The sequence below is a fragment of the Pituophis catenifer genome, unplaced genomic scaffold, assembly GCF_029215685.1.
Source record: "Pituophis catenifer annectens isolate HBS135680 unplaced genomic scaffold, rPitCat1.0.hap2 SCAF_2, whole genome shotgun sequence".
Taxonomy (NCBI): Eukaryota; Metazoa; Chordata; class Lepidosauria; order Squamata; family Colubridae; genus Pituophis; species Pituophis catenifer.
In genome coordinates, this window is record NW_027256882.1 from 246,184,127 (window position 1) to 246,199,009 (window position 14,883).

At 33.6% G+C, this 14,883-nt stretch overlaps 1 protein-coding gene across 1 annotated transcript in view; it reads left to right on the plus strand.

The window, feature by feature from the left end:
* Positions 1-14,883, plus strand: part of MCC (MCC regulator of WNT signaling pathway) — a 202,918-nt gene that overhangs the window by 175,144 nt on the left and 12,891 nt on the right. Inside the window, exons 9-14 of the mRNA XM_070938731.1 lie at positions 4,552-4,698; positions 4,954-5,043; positions 6,067-6,215; positions 7,320-7,460; positions 9,154-9,254; positions 11,034-11,217. Coding sequence (XP_070794832.1) covers positions 4,552-4,698; positions 4,954-5,043; positions 6,067-6,215; positions 7,320-7,460; positions 9,154-9,254; positions 11,034-11,217 — 812 coding nt within the window. The remainder of the gene's footprint in view (positions 1-4,551; positions 4,699-4,953; positions 5,044-6,066; positions 6,216-7,319; positions 7,461-9,153; positions 9,255-11,033; positions 11,218-14,883) is intronic.

The following is a 14,883-nucleotide window of genomic DNA, read 5'->3' on the forward strand; positions in this document are numbered from 1 at the left end:
GTCTATAAGGTTCTGTCCCTGGTCTTTCTAATCAAGTTATCATACTTCCTATAGTGACTACCATAAACAACTTTTCCTCCCAAACTGATACTCGATAACATGAATAGGAAGGTCCAATGTACTTCTTGATAGAGACTCCATGAATGAAACTAAATCCATTTTGAACCTTGATCCTTATCACATTTTATGGGAATTAAATATATAAAATAACATTTTGATCCCTGTTCAGAATAGATCCTGCACTGCAATTATTGATCTCCATCCCTGAAAGAAATAGTCTCACTTAGTGTAAAAGCAAAAATAATATGGTTCTTTTTTCTTTTTCTTTTTTGCTATTGTTAACCTGTAAATTTTGATCTATAACACAAAAATTGAAACATAGGTTTCTGATCACTAATTGAAGAATTTTTATTCTCCATTTCCTCCTCCTTTTATATTGAAAATTAGGGAAGCGTTGTACTCTAAACTAATGCTAATTTGCTTAACAGTAAGTTTATTTCTCCCTGGAGGAATCTGTCTGTAACAAATGTCCATGTCAGGCATATGATGTAATGGTGTGCACCAGGGAGCTTATTTGCATTTGTAATACAGACTATAGCTGCCACACAAATTAATGTTTTCTGTGACACGTTAAATATTTTATATATGCAACTCTAACTAAATGGGACTTTATATTACTTCCCTAGGGGATGAGAACGAAACCCTTCCTTAAATTTAGTTTTTCTTCTGTACACATTAAATTGGGTACATAAAAGAAGTTGAAGCTTAAGAAATCAATAGGGCTGTTACTTTAGTCCAATATCTGTAATCAAACAAAGTGCTCTCAGTTGGGTTTGGGAGGCTTGTTAGAGGGTTAATTAATTTAGATATTTAATGTATTCAGTTAACAGTTTGTTCTATTTTTAAGTATAATAACTAAGAAATGACATGTACCTCTTCAAGGTCATTAGCAAATGAAGTAATTACTTAATTTTTTTATGGTGCACATAATGTAGCTTTACTTCTTTGCAGAGTAACCATATAAAAAAGAGCAGTTGTTTGCTATCTGTAAAAAACATTTGTACTGAAATGTGCATATTGCTTAGTAATTCTGTTTACAAATTGATTTATATTAATATGTAATATTGCATTGTATATTGATGCAATACAATGCTATGCAAAATATTTGCAAATTCATATATATTAATGGTGTATTTTTAAAATATGTACATCTTGGTTAAATTAAAAAAAAATCAGGCTGATGTTGTATACCTATGTGGTTCCTATTTATCTATAAGCTCATGGAAATATGTGAGCAATTTCTAAACAGATCTGCCCTTGCTTTGATCTGCAGTACTGCATGTATATTTGTAAATACACAATATCTTCAGTTAAAATAAACTTGGATAAATAAACATGTTGAACATCTGTTTTAGATCAAAGGTACAAATCATTCATATCTATCTTACTAGTAAACATATTGGAGATAAAATCATCTATTTTCTTTCTGAAAAAATATGAAAGCCCTGAAAACTGGAAAAGTAAACAATCAGGAAAGTAAACCTAATATGCTGGCTTTTTCCTCATCTGGGAAACTAGAAACAATGTTCAGCAATTCGCTAATGTGTTACGTATCTCTATGTTACTTGACTTTATGATCCTGAAGTATTAGCAGTTGTACATTAATTGAACTTTTGTTTTGATTATTGCTGTCATGACCAATATATTTTTCTTTGTATTAAGTTAACCACCACTTGTTCTTCAATACATATCAAATTATATTCTCTGTTGGCATATGGTTATTTACCATGTACCTTATACCCCTAAATGGTGTCAAGCTACAGGAGGTTGTATGCCCCCTTTTCTTAATTATCAACATTTGATGGTAAGAGTATTCAGTTACTACTTTGAGTCAAGGGAGATATATAATATTGATTATGGAGCCATAAGATAGACAAGTATGACATGTTGATGAGGTAAGCCAGCAAACAAATATTTCTGCAAGGTTTCCAGGATACAGTTTATTTCCTGAAAATCACTTCAGACAAAATCTCAATAGTATTGGATAAAAATAGAAATATCTGGCCTAGTCAGTTAACAATGAAGTGATCTCAATGTCCCCTCTTCCAACTGACATTTTATGTATTTTCAATATTGGGGGGAAATATAGACATCATATTTATTTATGTTTGATTTCATAACATTGAAATTTAAAGTCCTTTGTCACTGGTTTCCTTGATGCAATTGAAATATAAAGATAAACCATTTCTGCTTTAAAATATGTCTTGCTTTCAGATAGTTTGGCATTGTTCATGAGGCTTCTTTCAGTAGTTCAGCTAATGATGTTTTAGTGGAACAATTTCCTATTGTGGTTAAAATGGTTATTACCTTTCTTTTTTTCTGTTCAGTGAAGTGCAGTTAAAAAAGTGCCATGTTTCCAAAAGAAATCAGATCCATGACATCTTCTACCTATTCAATTTACCTTTCTTTTTCTGGCCATTATGCCAAGCATAATACCAAAATAAAGTCTCCATTTATGTTTTTCTCCCTAAAAATGCCTCTGCGGTGTGGCATTCTGGTGAATAAAACTAAAAATGATGTTTAGATTCCCAATTAATTTGGTCAGTTTTTCAGAAAATCTTCAAAAATTATCATTTCACTAAGGCTATTTTCCTAACTATCTTCAATAATAAGCAAAGTGATCTCTCTTCTGCAGTTACCCATTTGTCTGAAAATATATTTTTTTCTTATCAGATTCTTTTTAAGTTGGAAATACAATCATTCACAATGATAACTCACATTCATTTTTGAACTTTTTTTTATTCAACACAAATTTCTTATTTGTCTTATTTCAGAGCGATATTGCAGGTGTCTTAAGATCAGAATTTTTACATTACTCTGTGAAATGCTTAAGAACTTGCAAAAGCTAAGCATCTCTCTGCCTTTTAGTAAAGCTTTTTTTTTTCTTCAAATTTCTGAATGAGCCTGAAAAAAAATGTGTCTGCTTTAATAAACAGCAGAGTGGTATTATCTTTGGAGATATGGTCCTAACTTCCACTCCTTTCACATTTAGGAAAGGTATCAAGGTCATCTTCAACCAAGTTTTTTGAGGTAGATCCTGGATTTTTTTCCCCTTTTACTCTGAGCTACCTTGACTGCTCAATAGTTAAAACATACGTTTAGTTTGAAATAGTCAGTACTATTTCAACTCTACCCCGAATTAAAAGAATTAAGGGTCATAGAAAGGGAGACAGTACAATATATATTCTAAGATAAGAATCCTCTAAATCTGATTTTTCAAAACCTGAGCCACTTGTCTTGATAACAAATTAACTGAAAATATTTGGATGTTTTCTCAATTTCATAATCTAATAACCAAGAAAAAACATGATGCAAGCTTGTTTCTTCCAGACCATTATTAATCTTCCCTTTTCCTACCTTGAATGTTGGATTCCTGACTTCTTTAGCCAGAAGTCAGAAATAGTATTTTAACAGGAACTTTTCAGCAAACTTAGTTAATACAATGATTAAAATCTATCTTATGTGAAGGGAACTAGGAAAGAGCACAACAGATTAATGGCTTGTTTCCAGATTCATAAATCATGTTCCATGAAAGATGATGACAACACTTCATAAAGGATACCAATTACTTTGGATATTAATGTATCCTAGTAACTACAATGTATCTCCTAACAGTAAATCATATATTAAACTTTATTTAATCTTTGCTGATTAAGCTTTGTTAGTTTAGGTCTGACTTTTCCAGAACAAACTTAACTTTTCAAGAATTGTTTTTTAGAGAATCATTTGTATCTATAGTTCGTTTCAAATTCATGTTCATCTTAGAAATTCCTTAACCCTTTTGCATATTTTTGTCCATTCTGTTGCCACTCGTTGATTGCAGCCCAATTTTTCTCATCACTGAATTTTCACTATTCCTGATTCTTAATGAAGGGAATTATTTATCTTTTGCCAGTGAAAAATTGACCTTTTTATTTTATTTATTATTTTCTAGAGAAAAAACTAAAGCAGCACATAAAATTGAGATTTCTTATATACCTTTCTTTATACTTGGAGAAAATCAGTAAAACATATTGCATTGTCATTTTAAATAAATTTATCCTTCCAGTTATTTCATTGGTTCTTTGGAAATTTGGATTATGGGCAGACACAATGTTTTGATTGATTTGGAACTATATGTGTCCCTATTGTTTTTGTCAGCTATGTTTTAAAAAAAGTATTTAATTCTATCTAAAAGTTCTGTAAGACAGTTATCTATGCCATACCCCTTTTATGTTTCTTGCCAGAAATCCATTGATTGCATCTTCAATATATGCTTTCTCTACAGACAGAAAATGTTTTAAATATATGATTATGTTAGGTAAAATGATATAAAAATAAGTATCCCTTTGTGATATCAGGTGTCAAGAGAAAGCTTTTGAATCAAAAATATTAAAGGTTTGTTATTGTCAGTTATCCCAACTTGAAGCAGAAATGGGTTTCTCTTATATTACCAAAACAAGTTAAAAAAATAGAGTAATAGTATTGACTTACATAATTATATTTTTGTAGGTCAGAGAACTACAGACTCGATTACAGAGTGTCCAGGCAACAGGCCCATCAAGTCCAGGTCGCCTCACTTCTGCAAACCGTCCCATTAATCCTAGTACTGGAGAATTAAGCACCAGCAGCAGTAGTAATGACATCCCCATTGCTAAGGTGAGTCCTAGGACATAACTGCTTACTTTTGCTGTTCTGTTGCGCTACTATTCTATAACGGTCCTGAACAAGCAGGAGAGATAACGTTGTAAGAAATTTCAGCCTTGTTTGGTCATAATACACATTCTAGTTTATATATCCATTTTAAGATTGAGTTTCTGAACATAGTACCTGAATGAAATGAGGATAATCTTAGAAGATACTGTAAAACTCATTTTTGTGATTGGTTCCCTATCCTACCTTGACTGTTTCTAGATTGCAGAGAGAGTGAAGCTTTCAAAGACGAGATCAGAATCTTCAGCATCTGACCGTCCTGTTCTGGGATCAGAAATAAGCAGCATAGGAGTAAGTATAATATTCGCACAAAGTGCATATTTAGCAACTTAGTTGACAGCCATGAGATCAAGATTGTATGAAAATCACAGAAATAAAAGCAGCTCTCATCTTAAACCAAGCAAGTTACCCTGGGCTTTAAATTTTATAATGTATGGGTTCATGTTCTTGGTACTTCTCCTCTGAAGTATGACAGCTAAATTTCTTTTATCCTTCAGGATAAAGATATAAAGTGTACACAGTCATGCATTTGGATTCTGCAGTAAACATCTATAGTCAGGGTTGCATTTCCTGCAGCTGTTTTTAAGGAGGGCAAGCATTCAAATGGAGCACCTTTAAAATACATACTCGATGATTATACTTTTTATGCGACTCTGTTAAAAGTTATATGACCAATAGTAGAGAAAATTCAGACAATAAATCACTATATGAACTGAGTTTGGAATCTTTATCCTTCCTCTCCCCATCAACATTTCCTTTTCTTTGTATGTTGATAGAATATTTTGAAAATAATTCTTTAAAATGTTCCATTTCCCTAGACTCAGTTGAATAGAGTTGACAAAATTAGTATACAAGTTTCATGAAATGGTCTTATCATTTCTTAAGAGGTGATAGAATTATTAGGAATGCACTCAATTACATAAATAGAGGAGCATGAAAATGGCTATTTCTTCTGAGGTTGTTTTTTCAGGCACTTTGTACTCTACTTGACCATTCATTCTAGAAGTTGCAGGCTAATCCAGCCATGATGTGAACATCTAAAGCAGATTTACACGGAAGTTTTGTTAACTTGTTTTGTTCATTGCTTTTAGCTTGAAGGCAAAAATGAAAAATATAATTTCTAGGAAAACTACTTTCTTTCCCACCCTATTCCTTTGTTATTCCAACATATTTAAATCTGAGTTCAGTAGTGGCTCAATCTCCAGTAGATAAAATTATTTTAATGACTATTCGTGTTATTTATACAACAAGGTACAAAACAATATCCACTATCCAAATAATATTCATAATAGTTTTCTCAAAACCTGTGTACAGGTATCCAGTAGTGTGGCAGAACATTTGGCACATTCTCTTCAAGACTGTTCCAATATTCAAGAGATTTTCCAAACACTCTACTCACATGGATCTGCTATCTCTGAAAGCAAAATTAGAGAATTTGAAGTAGAAACAGAACGGTTGAACAGGTAAGATGATATTTTTATGTGCAGAGCCACTTTTTTTAAAAAAAATTTTTGCAACAGAATAGATTTCCCATTTTAATTTTAATCCAAAGGTGGCACTGAAGTGAATTATATGAGAATGGGCCTTCTCCATTTTGAAGCAAAATTACAGAAACATTTTGTGAGTTTTATCTGGCATCTGTGGCTTTTGTTTTCAAAATTAAAAAATGATTTAGGAACATGCATTCATCATTTATACTGTACAGTTTCAATTATTGTTTGTCACTGTTAGGAAGTTTTAAAAGAGCAGCTCATAAATATATTAAATAATTGGGCCATGAATTTATCTCCATAAGAAAATGTATTGCAAAATAAAATTGACCTTCTAGGACAACTACATATGCAAACTCATCATAAGTGCACAAATGTTAAGTAGATTTTATATTTATCAAAAAATCTTTACATACCGGTATATAGAACAAGAAAGAGAGCAAGAGTAATCTCCTTCAGTTAATTGACTTATTAACTTCTTAATTTTGATTTTTGTGAATTAAGCTTATACCAGCTGGATAGCAATATGGAAATTTATGATAATGAAAAGAGGACAATCCTAATCATTATCTTTTTTCAACAACATAATGTAGTCATCAGTATTATGTCATAAAGGGATTTGTCAGGATTTCCATATTGCTCTGTAAGTCATAACAATAGCTGATGTTGTCTCCAGAGAAATGTGGTATAAAATATTTAAGAGTGATGTGGGTAGATCAGAGCGAGAGAAGTAATAAGCAGGAATTGCCAAATCAGGCCACCATGTGAGAGGATTACACTCCACAGCCTCATACAAATTCATAAGAGCATACACCTCCAATCAGTTATGGTATGAAGAAGCACCAGCTGTGAAAAGCTAAGACTGCTGCGATCCTAATTGGGATCATTGTCTCCATTTTGGCTCTAGGCGCTGACGCTTTATCCAGTTAAGGCCCTTGATAGATCCAAGGAAAGCATAGATAGTTTATATTAGTTTTCCTCAACTTAAGGCTTGTCTGTATAAGCTGTAGAACTCCTAAGACAGATAGGATGGCAGCAACTTCTACATGAAAACTAAGAGGATTTTCTTTTCCACAGTCGCATCGAGCACTTAAAATCTCAGAATGATTTATTGACAATAACTCTGGAAGAGTGTAAGAGCAATGCTGAAAGGATGAGCATGTTGGTTGGAAAATATGAATCCAATGCCACAGCCCTCAGGCTGGCATTGCAATACAGGTATAACAATGAGAATATATGAGGAAAAATAAATAAATGAATTGATACATGTTCTTATGTTGCTTGAGTTACAAGTAGTACTTGACTTACGATCACAATTGAGCCCCAAATTTCCATTGCTAAGCAAGGCAGTTGTTAAATGAGTTTTGCCCCATTTTACACCCTTTTTGCCACAGTTGTTAAGTGTTAAGTTAATCATGTGGTTGTTAAGCGAATCTGGCTTCCCCCATTGACTTGGTTGTCGGAAGCTGGCTGGGAATGTTACAAATGGTAATCACATGATCCTGGGACAGTGCAACCGTCATAAATACATGCCAGTTGCCAAGCATCTGAATTTTGATTATGTGATTATGGGATGCTGCAATGGTCATAACTATGAAAAGCAATGATAAGTCCCTTTTTTCAGTGCTGTTGTTGTTTTGAACAACAACAAATGGTTGTAAGTCGAGGACTACTTGTACTATAAAAAGTTTAAGGACTGCGCCAAAGTATTGTGTTTTCTCTTTATTTAACTTAAGTTCTTGCCTGCTGGCATTACTGTTAATATTTTCTACTTAGCAAGTGAATTTACAGAGATAACCAGTAGTAGGTCATTTTCCATTTCAAGTCTACAGACTTCATATGATAGGCTTGGAAGGGAGCTTGGACATTTTCTAGTCCAAGCCCCATCCCAGGGCAGGAATTTTCAGATCATACCAGACAAATAGCTACCAACCTTGGTTTGAAAACTGTCAGTTTCAGCTCCATAGGGCAAGTTATTCCACTGTTTAATAGCTCTCACAGTTGGGAATTACTCTATTTCAAATTTGTATCTTTGGTTTGATGAATTGTCAGTTCATATGACAATATGGCTACTAAAGGAAAGTGACATATATTTGTATTTAGCACTTCTTTGGTTCATGCTTATACCTTAAAACTCCAACTTATTTCCACATCAAGGCTTAACAAAGTATTTAAATGTTATTTTTAAGAACAATTTAGTGAAATACATAAATGTTTATCGAACTGCTAATAAAAATAATCCGTGTTTGTTATTATTCATGCTAAAAATCCAAAATATTTTTGGCACTGAAAATGTCTTCAGGGAAGTTCCGTATCAATTATTGAGGCTATTCCTTGTTCAAGCCACAACAAGACATAATAAAAGAAATGCTTCAAAATATTTATATATAAATAAAAAATATTTTTTAAAAATGCTTCAAAGAAAAAGTTTCTGCCCCTCTAATGCTTATTCATCCAATTCAACTGTCCCATATTTTGCTCTGGGATGCTTGATATGCTGTAGAACATATGGAGGGGAAAAGTTTGGTTTCCTCTAAACTACTTAGTTCTATATTAAAAGTAGATTTTTAGAATTGGTGTGATGATGAGTTCTAGAAAAAAAATAGTGTCTGTCTTAAACCTCTAATGAAATCTAAGAAAGTTGTTCTATAATTTCATAATATCCAGAATTAAAGGCTTCTATTCTACAATCAAAAGTTTACTATGGATTTTATTCATGCAGTTCTGCTTATGTTATTTATATGAATCATTATGTTCTCATGTTATTTATGTGAATTATTCAAGCTGTTATTTAGAGATCACCAATGATCACCATACTTGCTAGTTTCCCACTCAACAGAGTGGAGGTTTAAGTAGATTAATTTTCCCCACCAAATATACGTGCACTGATTCAGTCTTTTTTTCTCCTCAGTGAACAGTGCATTGAAGCCTATGAGCTGTTGCTAGCATTGGCTGAAAGTGAACAGTCTCTCATTCTTGGACAATTCAGAGCTGCAGGTGTTGGATCTGTCGGTAAGTCTTCATTGAATCACTTTCCCTCTAATAATCCAATTTGTACTTTATTTGCTATACATCACCCTTAAAGGGAACATTACAATAATGAATTATCTCATGGCTACCTGTGTGCTTGTTACAACAACCAAGTACAGTTATAACAAATGATTCAATTTGAAGCTAAATACAGAATGGAAGAAAAAGTGCTTTGAACAATAGCTCATCTTGATATAAGGTTATAAGATGGAAATCCATAAACAATCACATCAACAATTGACTGAGGAGGTTAAATATTTTATCTACGTGATTAGTAATTTAAAAATGCTATTTTTCATCCAGTTTGTTTCTCAAAATTAGAAATCTACTGGAATATTTCAGAGAATGGAAAGATTTCATTCATTACCTTAGCATCTCCACAGTCAACAACATGTTATATGGAAGTTTTTAAAGATCAAATGATCATCTGAGTTCAGTGTAACAAGACAAATTTCTGTCCTTTGTTTTAGCATATTGGAATTAATTATTCACAGTCACTGTGGAGAGTTCCAGTATGAATCTTTTCTTCTAAATTAGAAACAAGTTTCTTTAGAAAACAACATATTTATTTATTTTAAAATATATTTAGAACAATAGCTTTAAGAAGCCAAAGTTAATTGTATTCTTATTTCTTATAAAATGCAAAATAGTTTTGACGAAAGCTGCTCAAAAGAAATAAAAATTATAGCTTTTGTGATTTTTGTAATAAAAACTATACAAACTATAACATGTCCAAATAGAAAACATTATTCCTGACTCATAGAAAATCAGGACTGAACAAAAGTAACCTGCTTCTAATCAAGGAAAAACCTAATCTACAACTAAGGAGAAATTTCCTGACAGTCAGAACAATTAATCAGTTGAGGTCCACAAGTTTTAAAGTTGCCAAGTTTGGAGATGCCCTGATCCTGAACCATATGGGATGATAAAGCAGGGATTAGGGCTCTCCACACTTCCAAAAGCACTCATTGGAATTTATTGTCGGTATGGGGTCTGTAAAAGCTGTTTCAAAACCTTTCATCTTTCTTTCCTGTAAACCCTTCTTAGTGGATTTGGAAGTATGCTTCAAATTGTTGTCTTGTTGCAACATCCAAACATTCAGCTTCAGGTTTTTCATATTCATATTTGTACCATTTAATAAATAGGTTATATAAAATGTACATTTCACATGAAATACCAGGCTTTTGAAATAAAAAGTGTCTGTCACTATTTCTCCAATTAAATCCATAGATATTATTTTATTTTAAATTGTACAGTGACATCCTTTTAGAACATAGTATAAACTTTTTAATACATAGAATAAAAACAATAAAATTATTAACCAAAACAGCAGAACATGAGGTATTGGAAGCTATGAAACAATTGTATGAATAGATATTGTTCTATTTCAGGTGGTAGAAAAAAATTAGGAGAGTCTGGATAGAGATAGGGAGCCTTTATGGCTGTGATTCGGTTCTTATAGAATCCCATTCAATTTGTGATACAGCTTTAGTTTTTCTTCAGATCGCATTGTTCCTACAAAGATGTCACATGAGGAGCAAGAACAGAGGATGAAAGACTCACTCTGTGTAAACTGTGTGGAGAGTTCCTCCTTGTACCACTGCCAATTTCACCTCTTTCTAAGCCCAATTATTTTTGAAGTCCATTACATGCTAATGTCCTCCTGGGAACATAGAAGTTTGCTTAAAAGCACATCGACTCACATTAATGCTTCTGAACTGCTCCAGTATTATGTTGTTCTGATCATTTGCTTGTGAACAGGGGATCAAACGGGGGATGAAAGCATCACCCAGATGCTTAAAAGAGCCCATGACTGTAGGAAGACAGCTGAGAACGCAGCCAAAGCCTTGTTGATGAAATTGGATGGAAGCTGTGGGGGAGCCTATGCAGTTACTGGCTGTAGTGTACAGCCCTGGGAGAGCCTTTCTTCCAACAGTCATACCAGGTAATTATGGCACTTTGGCATGGTTAATCTCCAATCATTTGATTTTCTGAATGAATTAGAGGCTATTTTGGATGGTTTTTTGCATTAGCTAGCCATCCTCCTACAACCTGTTCAATAATATTGGTATTCCTAATAAATTATTACAGGGTGATCTCAATCTGTTACTGGATTCTGTTCCAGTTTTTAGTAGGCTGTTTTAAAAATATATTTTTGGAGATTTATTGTATTTGAAATCTAATCTATTTCATAAACAATATCCTTTAGTTTGATAATTTCTCTGCTACTTCTTTATTTTTCAATTTCTTCCCACTGAAACTTAAAGTATATATTACTAATTCAATGGTATTATATGAAGTCTTTGCAGAACTTCAAGGAGTAAGAATCTGATTTCTCCAAGTTCCTTGTTAACTACATAAATGAAGTCATTCGATGTAATTTCACTTGATGTTAAAAAATGTAATGCAATATATAGGGTCAGTTTGACATTTAGAATTGAATATACAAATATAACGTATTTGCTTATCCTCTGTACCTAGAGAACATTTTATTGCCATGTGGATTGGTGAGCTTGGATATGTAAGAGGATTTAATCACCATTTTATTTAGCTATTACATCTATGCACCTTCCTTGGAAATGCTTTGGCAACATCCATAGTTTCGTCTGGATGATCTCTTGCTAAAACACAATACAATTATAGGGGTTGAACTGTGCAACCACAGAACTGTATAAAAGATTGAAGCTCATAGATTCTGTATGACAAACAGCGTACAATGATACTCCGAATGTTCGGTATAATTCTTTTGCAAACTCTGTGAAGGAAATGGGGGAGCCTTTCTCCTTGGAAAAGACTTTTCATGTCAATGTGAATAATTTCTTCTGCTGTTTGAGACCCCTTAAAACGGGGTTTGTAATTGAAGTGTTGACCTGGGCTTAACTTTGGCATCAAAAATGAGCTGCTGAATGTCAGATTGCCAAGCACATTACTGGGAACAAATGCTCAGGCAACCACTGGGGACAAGGAGGTTAAAGGCGATAAAAGGGAGCATTTGCAATAAAATGGGAAAAAGCAGCACGCAGGCTGTTCTTACTAGGCGGTAAATAAAATTAATAGCTAGAATTTCAATTTGCAAGCCTCCCAGTCAGACTGCCTATTCCTTTGTGAAAATAGAAATACATCTCTGGTGGATGAAGAAGTAATAATCGTTTTAAAGACAAAAGCCCAGCCTCAAAGCATGTTTCTAAGACACACAATTGATTGAACTTGGAGGAAAAATAAGACACTAGAGGGAAAGGGTTAGGGTTACTTGATATGTAAACACAATAGTATCAGGGCATTAAAGTCTATTTGTAGCATAAACTTTCAGGGACTAGAGGTTACTTTGTCAGATAAATATGGATTCTAATCCATATTATCTCATTCATATTCTATTTAATCTGTTTGAAATATTTCTTCCTAGAGATTATTACAACCATCCCTTGGCTATTGCTAGATATATAATATTAGAATACTAATTACAACCTAATCCTTCTGCTAAAAAAGAATTGATTTATTTCATTTCATAAAGTGGAAGCCAGTCTTCTGCATGCAAGGCCCTGCACTCTTCAGGCCTGAGATATATTTTATTTAATTTATTAGAAGATGGGTCTTCTAATACTTTTGTGCCACTCACGTAATTCAAGTTGATTCTACACTTCAGCATTTTGTGGAGGACAAGTCATTCTTTCTCAGTTGAACAATCTTACACGTTTGTTGTGTGAATAAAGTGAAGAGAAATCCCATTTAAACACCTTGAACTGCTGCAGAATAAATAGCTAGAAAGTGAATGTATACATTGTTTACAAGTACATGAGATGGCATTTAGGTAATGTAGAAGAACCTAAAAGAGCCATCAGCAAAATAACTCCAGAAACTTTCTGCAATTGCAAACTCATTTTGATACAGCATTACCACTGTATATTGGTGTACTCAAATAGTTAGATATCTTAAAATATACCCTCATAAATACATGACCATTCACAAGAATTGTAATGATTTTCTTCTAACCCATACTTACCCACAACGATCTGCTCTCTTATGAAATTTAAGGGCAGAATGATATCACTTCCAAAATTCATATTTACTAGTCACTCCTATTTGGTCAACATTAGATTAGAAATATGGCAAAGCTTATTAATTTAAGGAACATTATATATTCATATCCCAAAGCATATTTATGCTCTAGAACCATGATGGCGAACCTGTGGCACGCATGCCACAGGTGGCATGTGGAGCCATATTTGTGGGCATGCGAGTGTTGCCCTAGCTCAGCTCCATTTTTGGACCTTCTGGGCCAACCGGAAGTCGGGAAATGGGCTGAGGCCTTCCAGTGGGTGGGGAAGGCCGTTTTCACCCTCCCCAGGCTTCTAGAAAGCCTCTGAAGCCTGGGGAAGATGAAAAATGGGCCTATCTGGCCCACCATGCCATCACGTGCCAAAAGCGGGGGGAGCGCGGGGCTGTCGTATGCACAGGGGGCGGGGTGCATTGAATTATGGGTGTGGGAACATGCACGGGCAACCCCCCGAGCACTCCCCCCACTTTTGGCACACAACAGCAAAAAGGTTAGTCATCACTGCTCTAGAATATGGAAAGAGTCATATAATCAAAATATAGTTTTGCTTCAGTGTGTTTTTTTGCAACTATAGCCAATGTTTTTTTATATTTGTTTTACAAATATGGATCCGTTCAGCCTCTTATGTCTTATTAAACTTATTTTTTAAATTTAGAGTTGTCTCCATTACGTCTCTCCCATAAAAGCATGAGGCTGCCTTAACAAGTATGGAAATAAGCAATATGTATAATTAGTTAATAGACTAATCCAAATTTAAAATGTGGGTTTGAATCGATTAAAGCCATATTTAGAATTTATATTTATAAAACATGTTGAAAACATCTGCTGTAAATATACTTTCTTTTTCATTATTTGACTCAGTTAAGGAATCTATGGAGTTCAGAGCAGAATAAAAATCTGAATCTAGCCTTTGCTGATAGTTAGGATATAAATGCAACCTTGTATTGATTTTTAAAGGCTGAACAGAAATTGTTTAGCTCTGATATATGCACTACGATATATTAGATTAGGAGCACGATGATGTATTTAGAAGCTTGCTATATTTCTGACTATTTAAGAGATGGAAAACACTTGCAGTGTATGCTAATCTTAGGCAATTTCAAGCTACATTTATTGAATTAACCTAATTTGAATTAGGTTTGAATTTGAAATGAATTAGAGCAAGCCTATAGGTGTTCTGTAGATAAAATCTGTAAACTTTACCACTTGAGGGGAAGCCAATTGAATTGCAGTGACTAGAACAGAGACAATATATGCAGATTAAGAATCATTAATAGGAAATATTTAAAGTGGCACAATCCAAAATCACTGAAGTTATTGGAGAATGTGTTTGCACTTATATTGCCTGACTTAAGAAAAAAAGACAAATTTAAGCTTTGATCTGAAGTCTATTCTGGAAAGAAACAAACGTAGGAGCACCCTGATGTACTTTACTGCATAAGAGGGCAGTCACATTCTTCCAGTATGAAATACATTTAGTAATATTACAGTATTTTCTATACTGTATATATGGATTAAAAAATGCATGGAATAGGAAGACACCACAAGGGCTCTTGT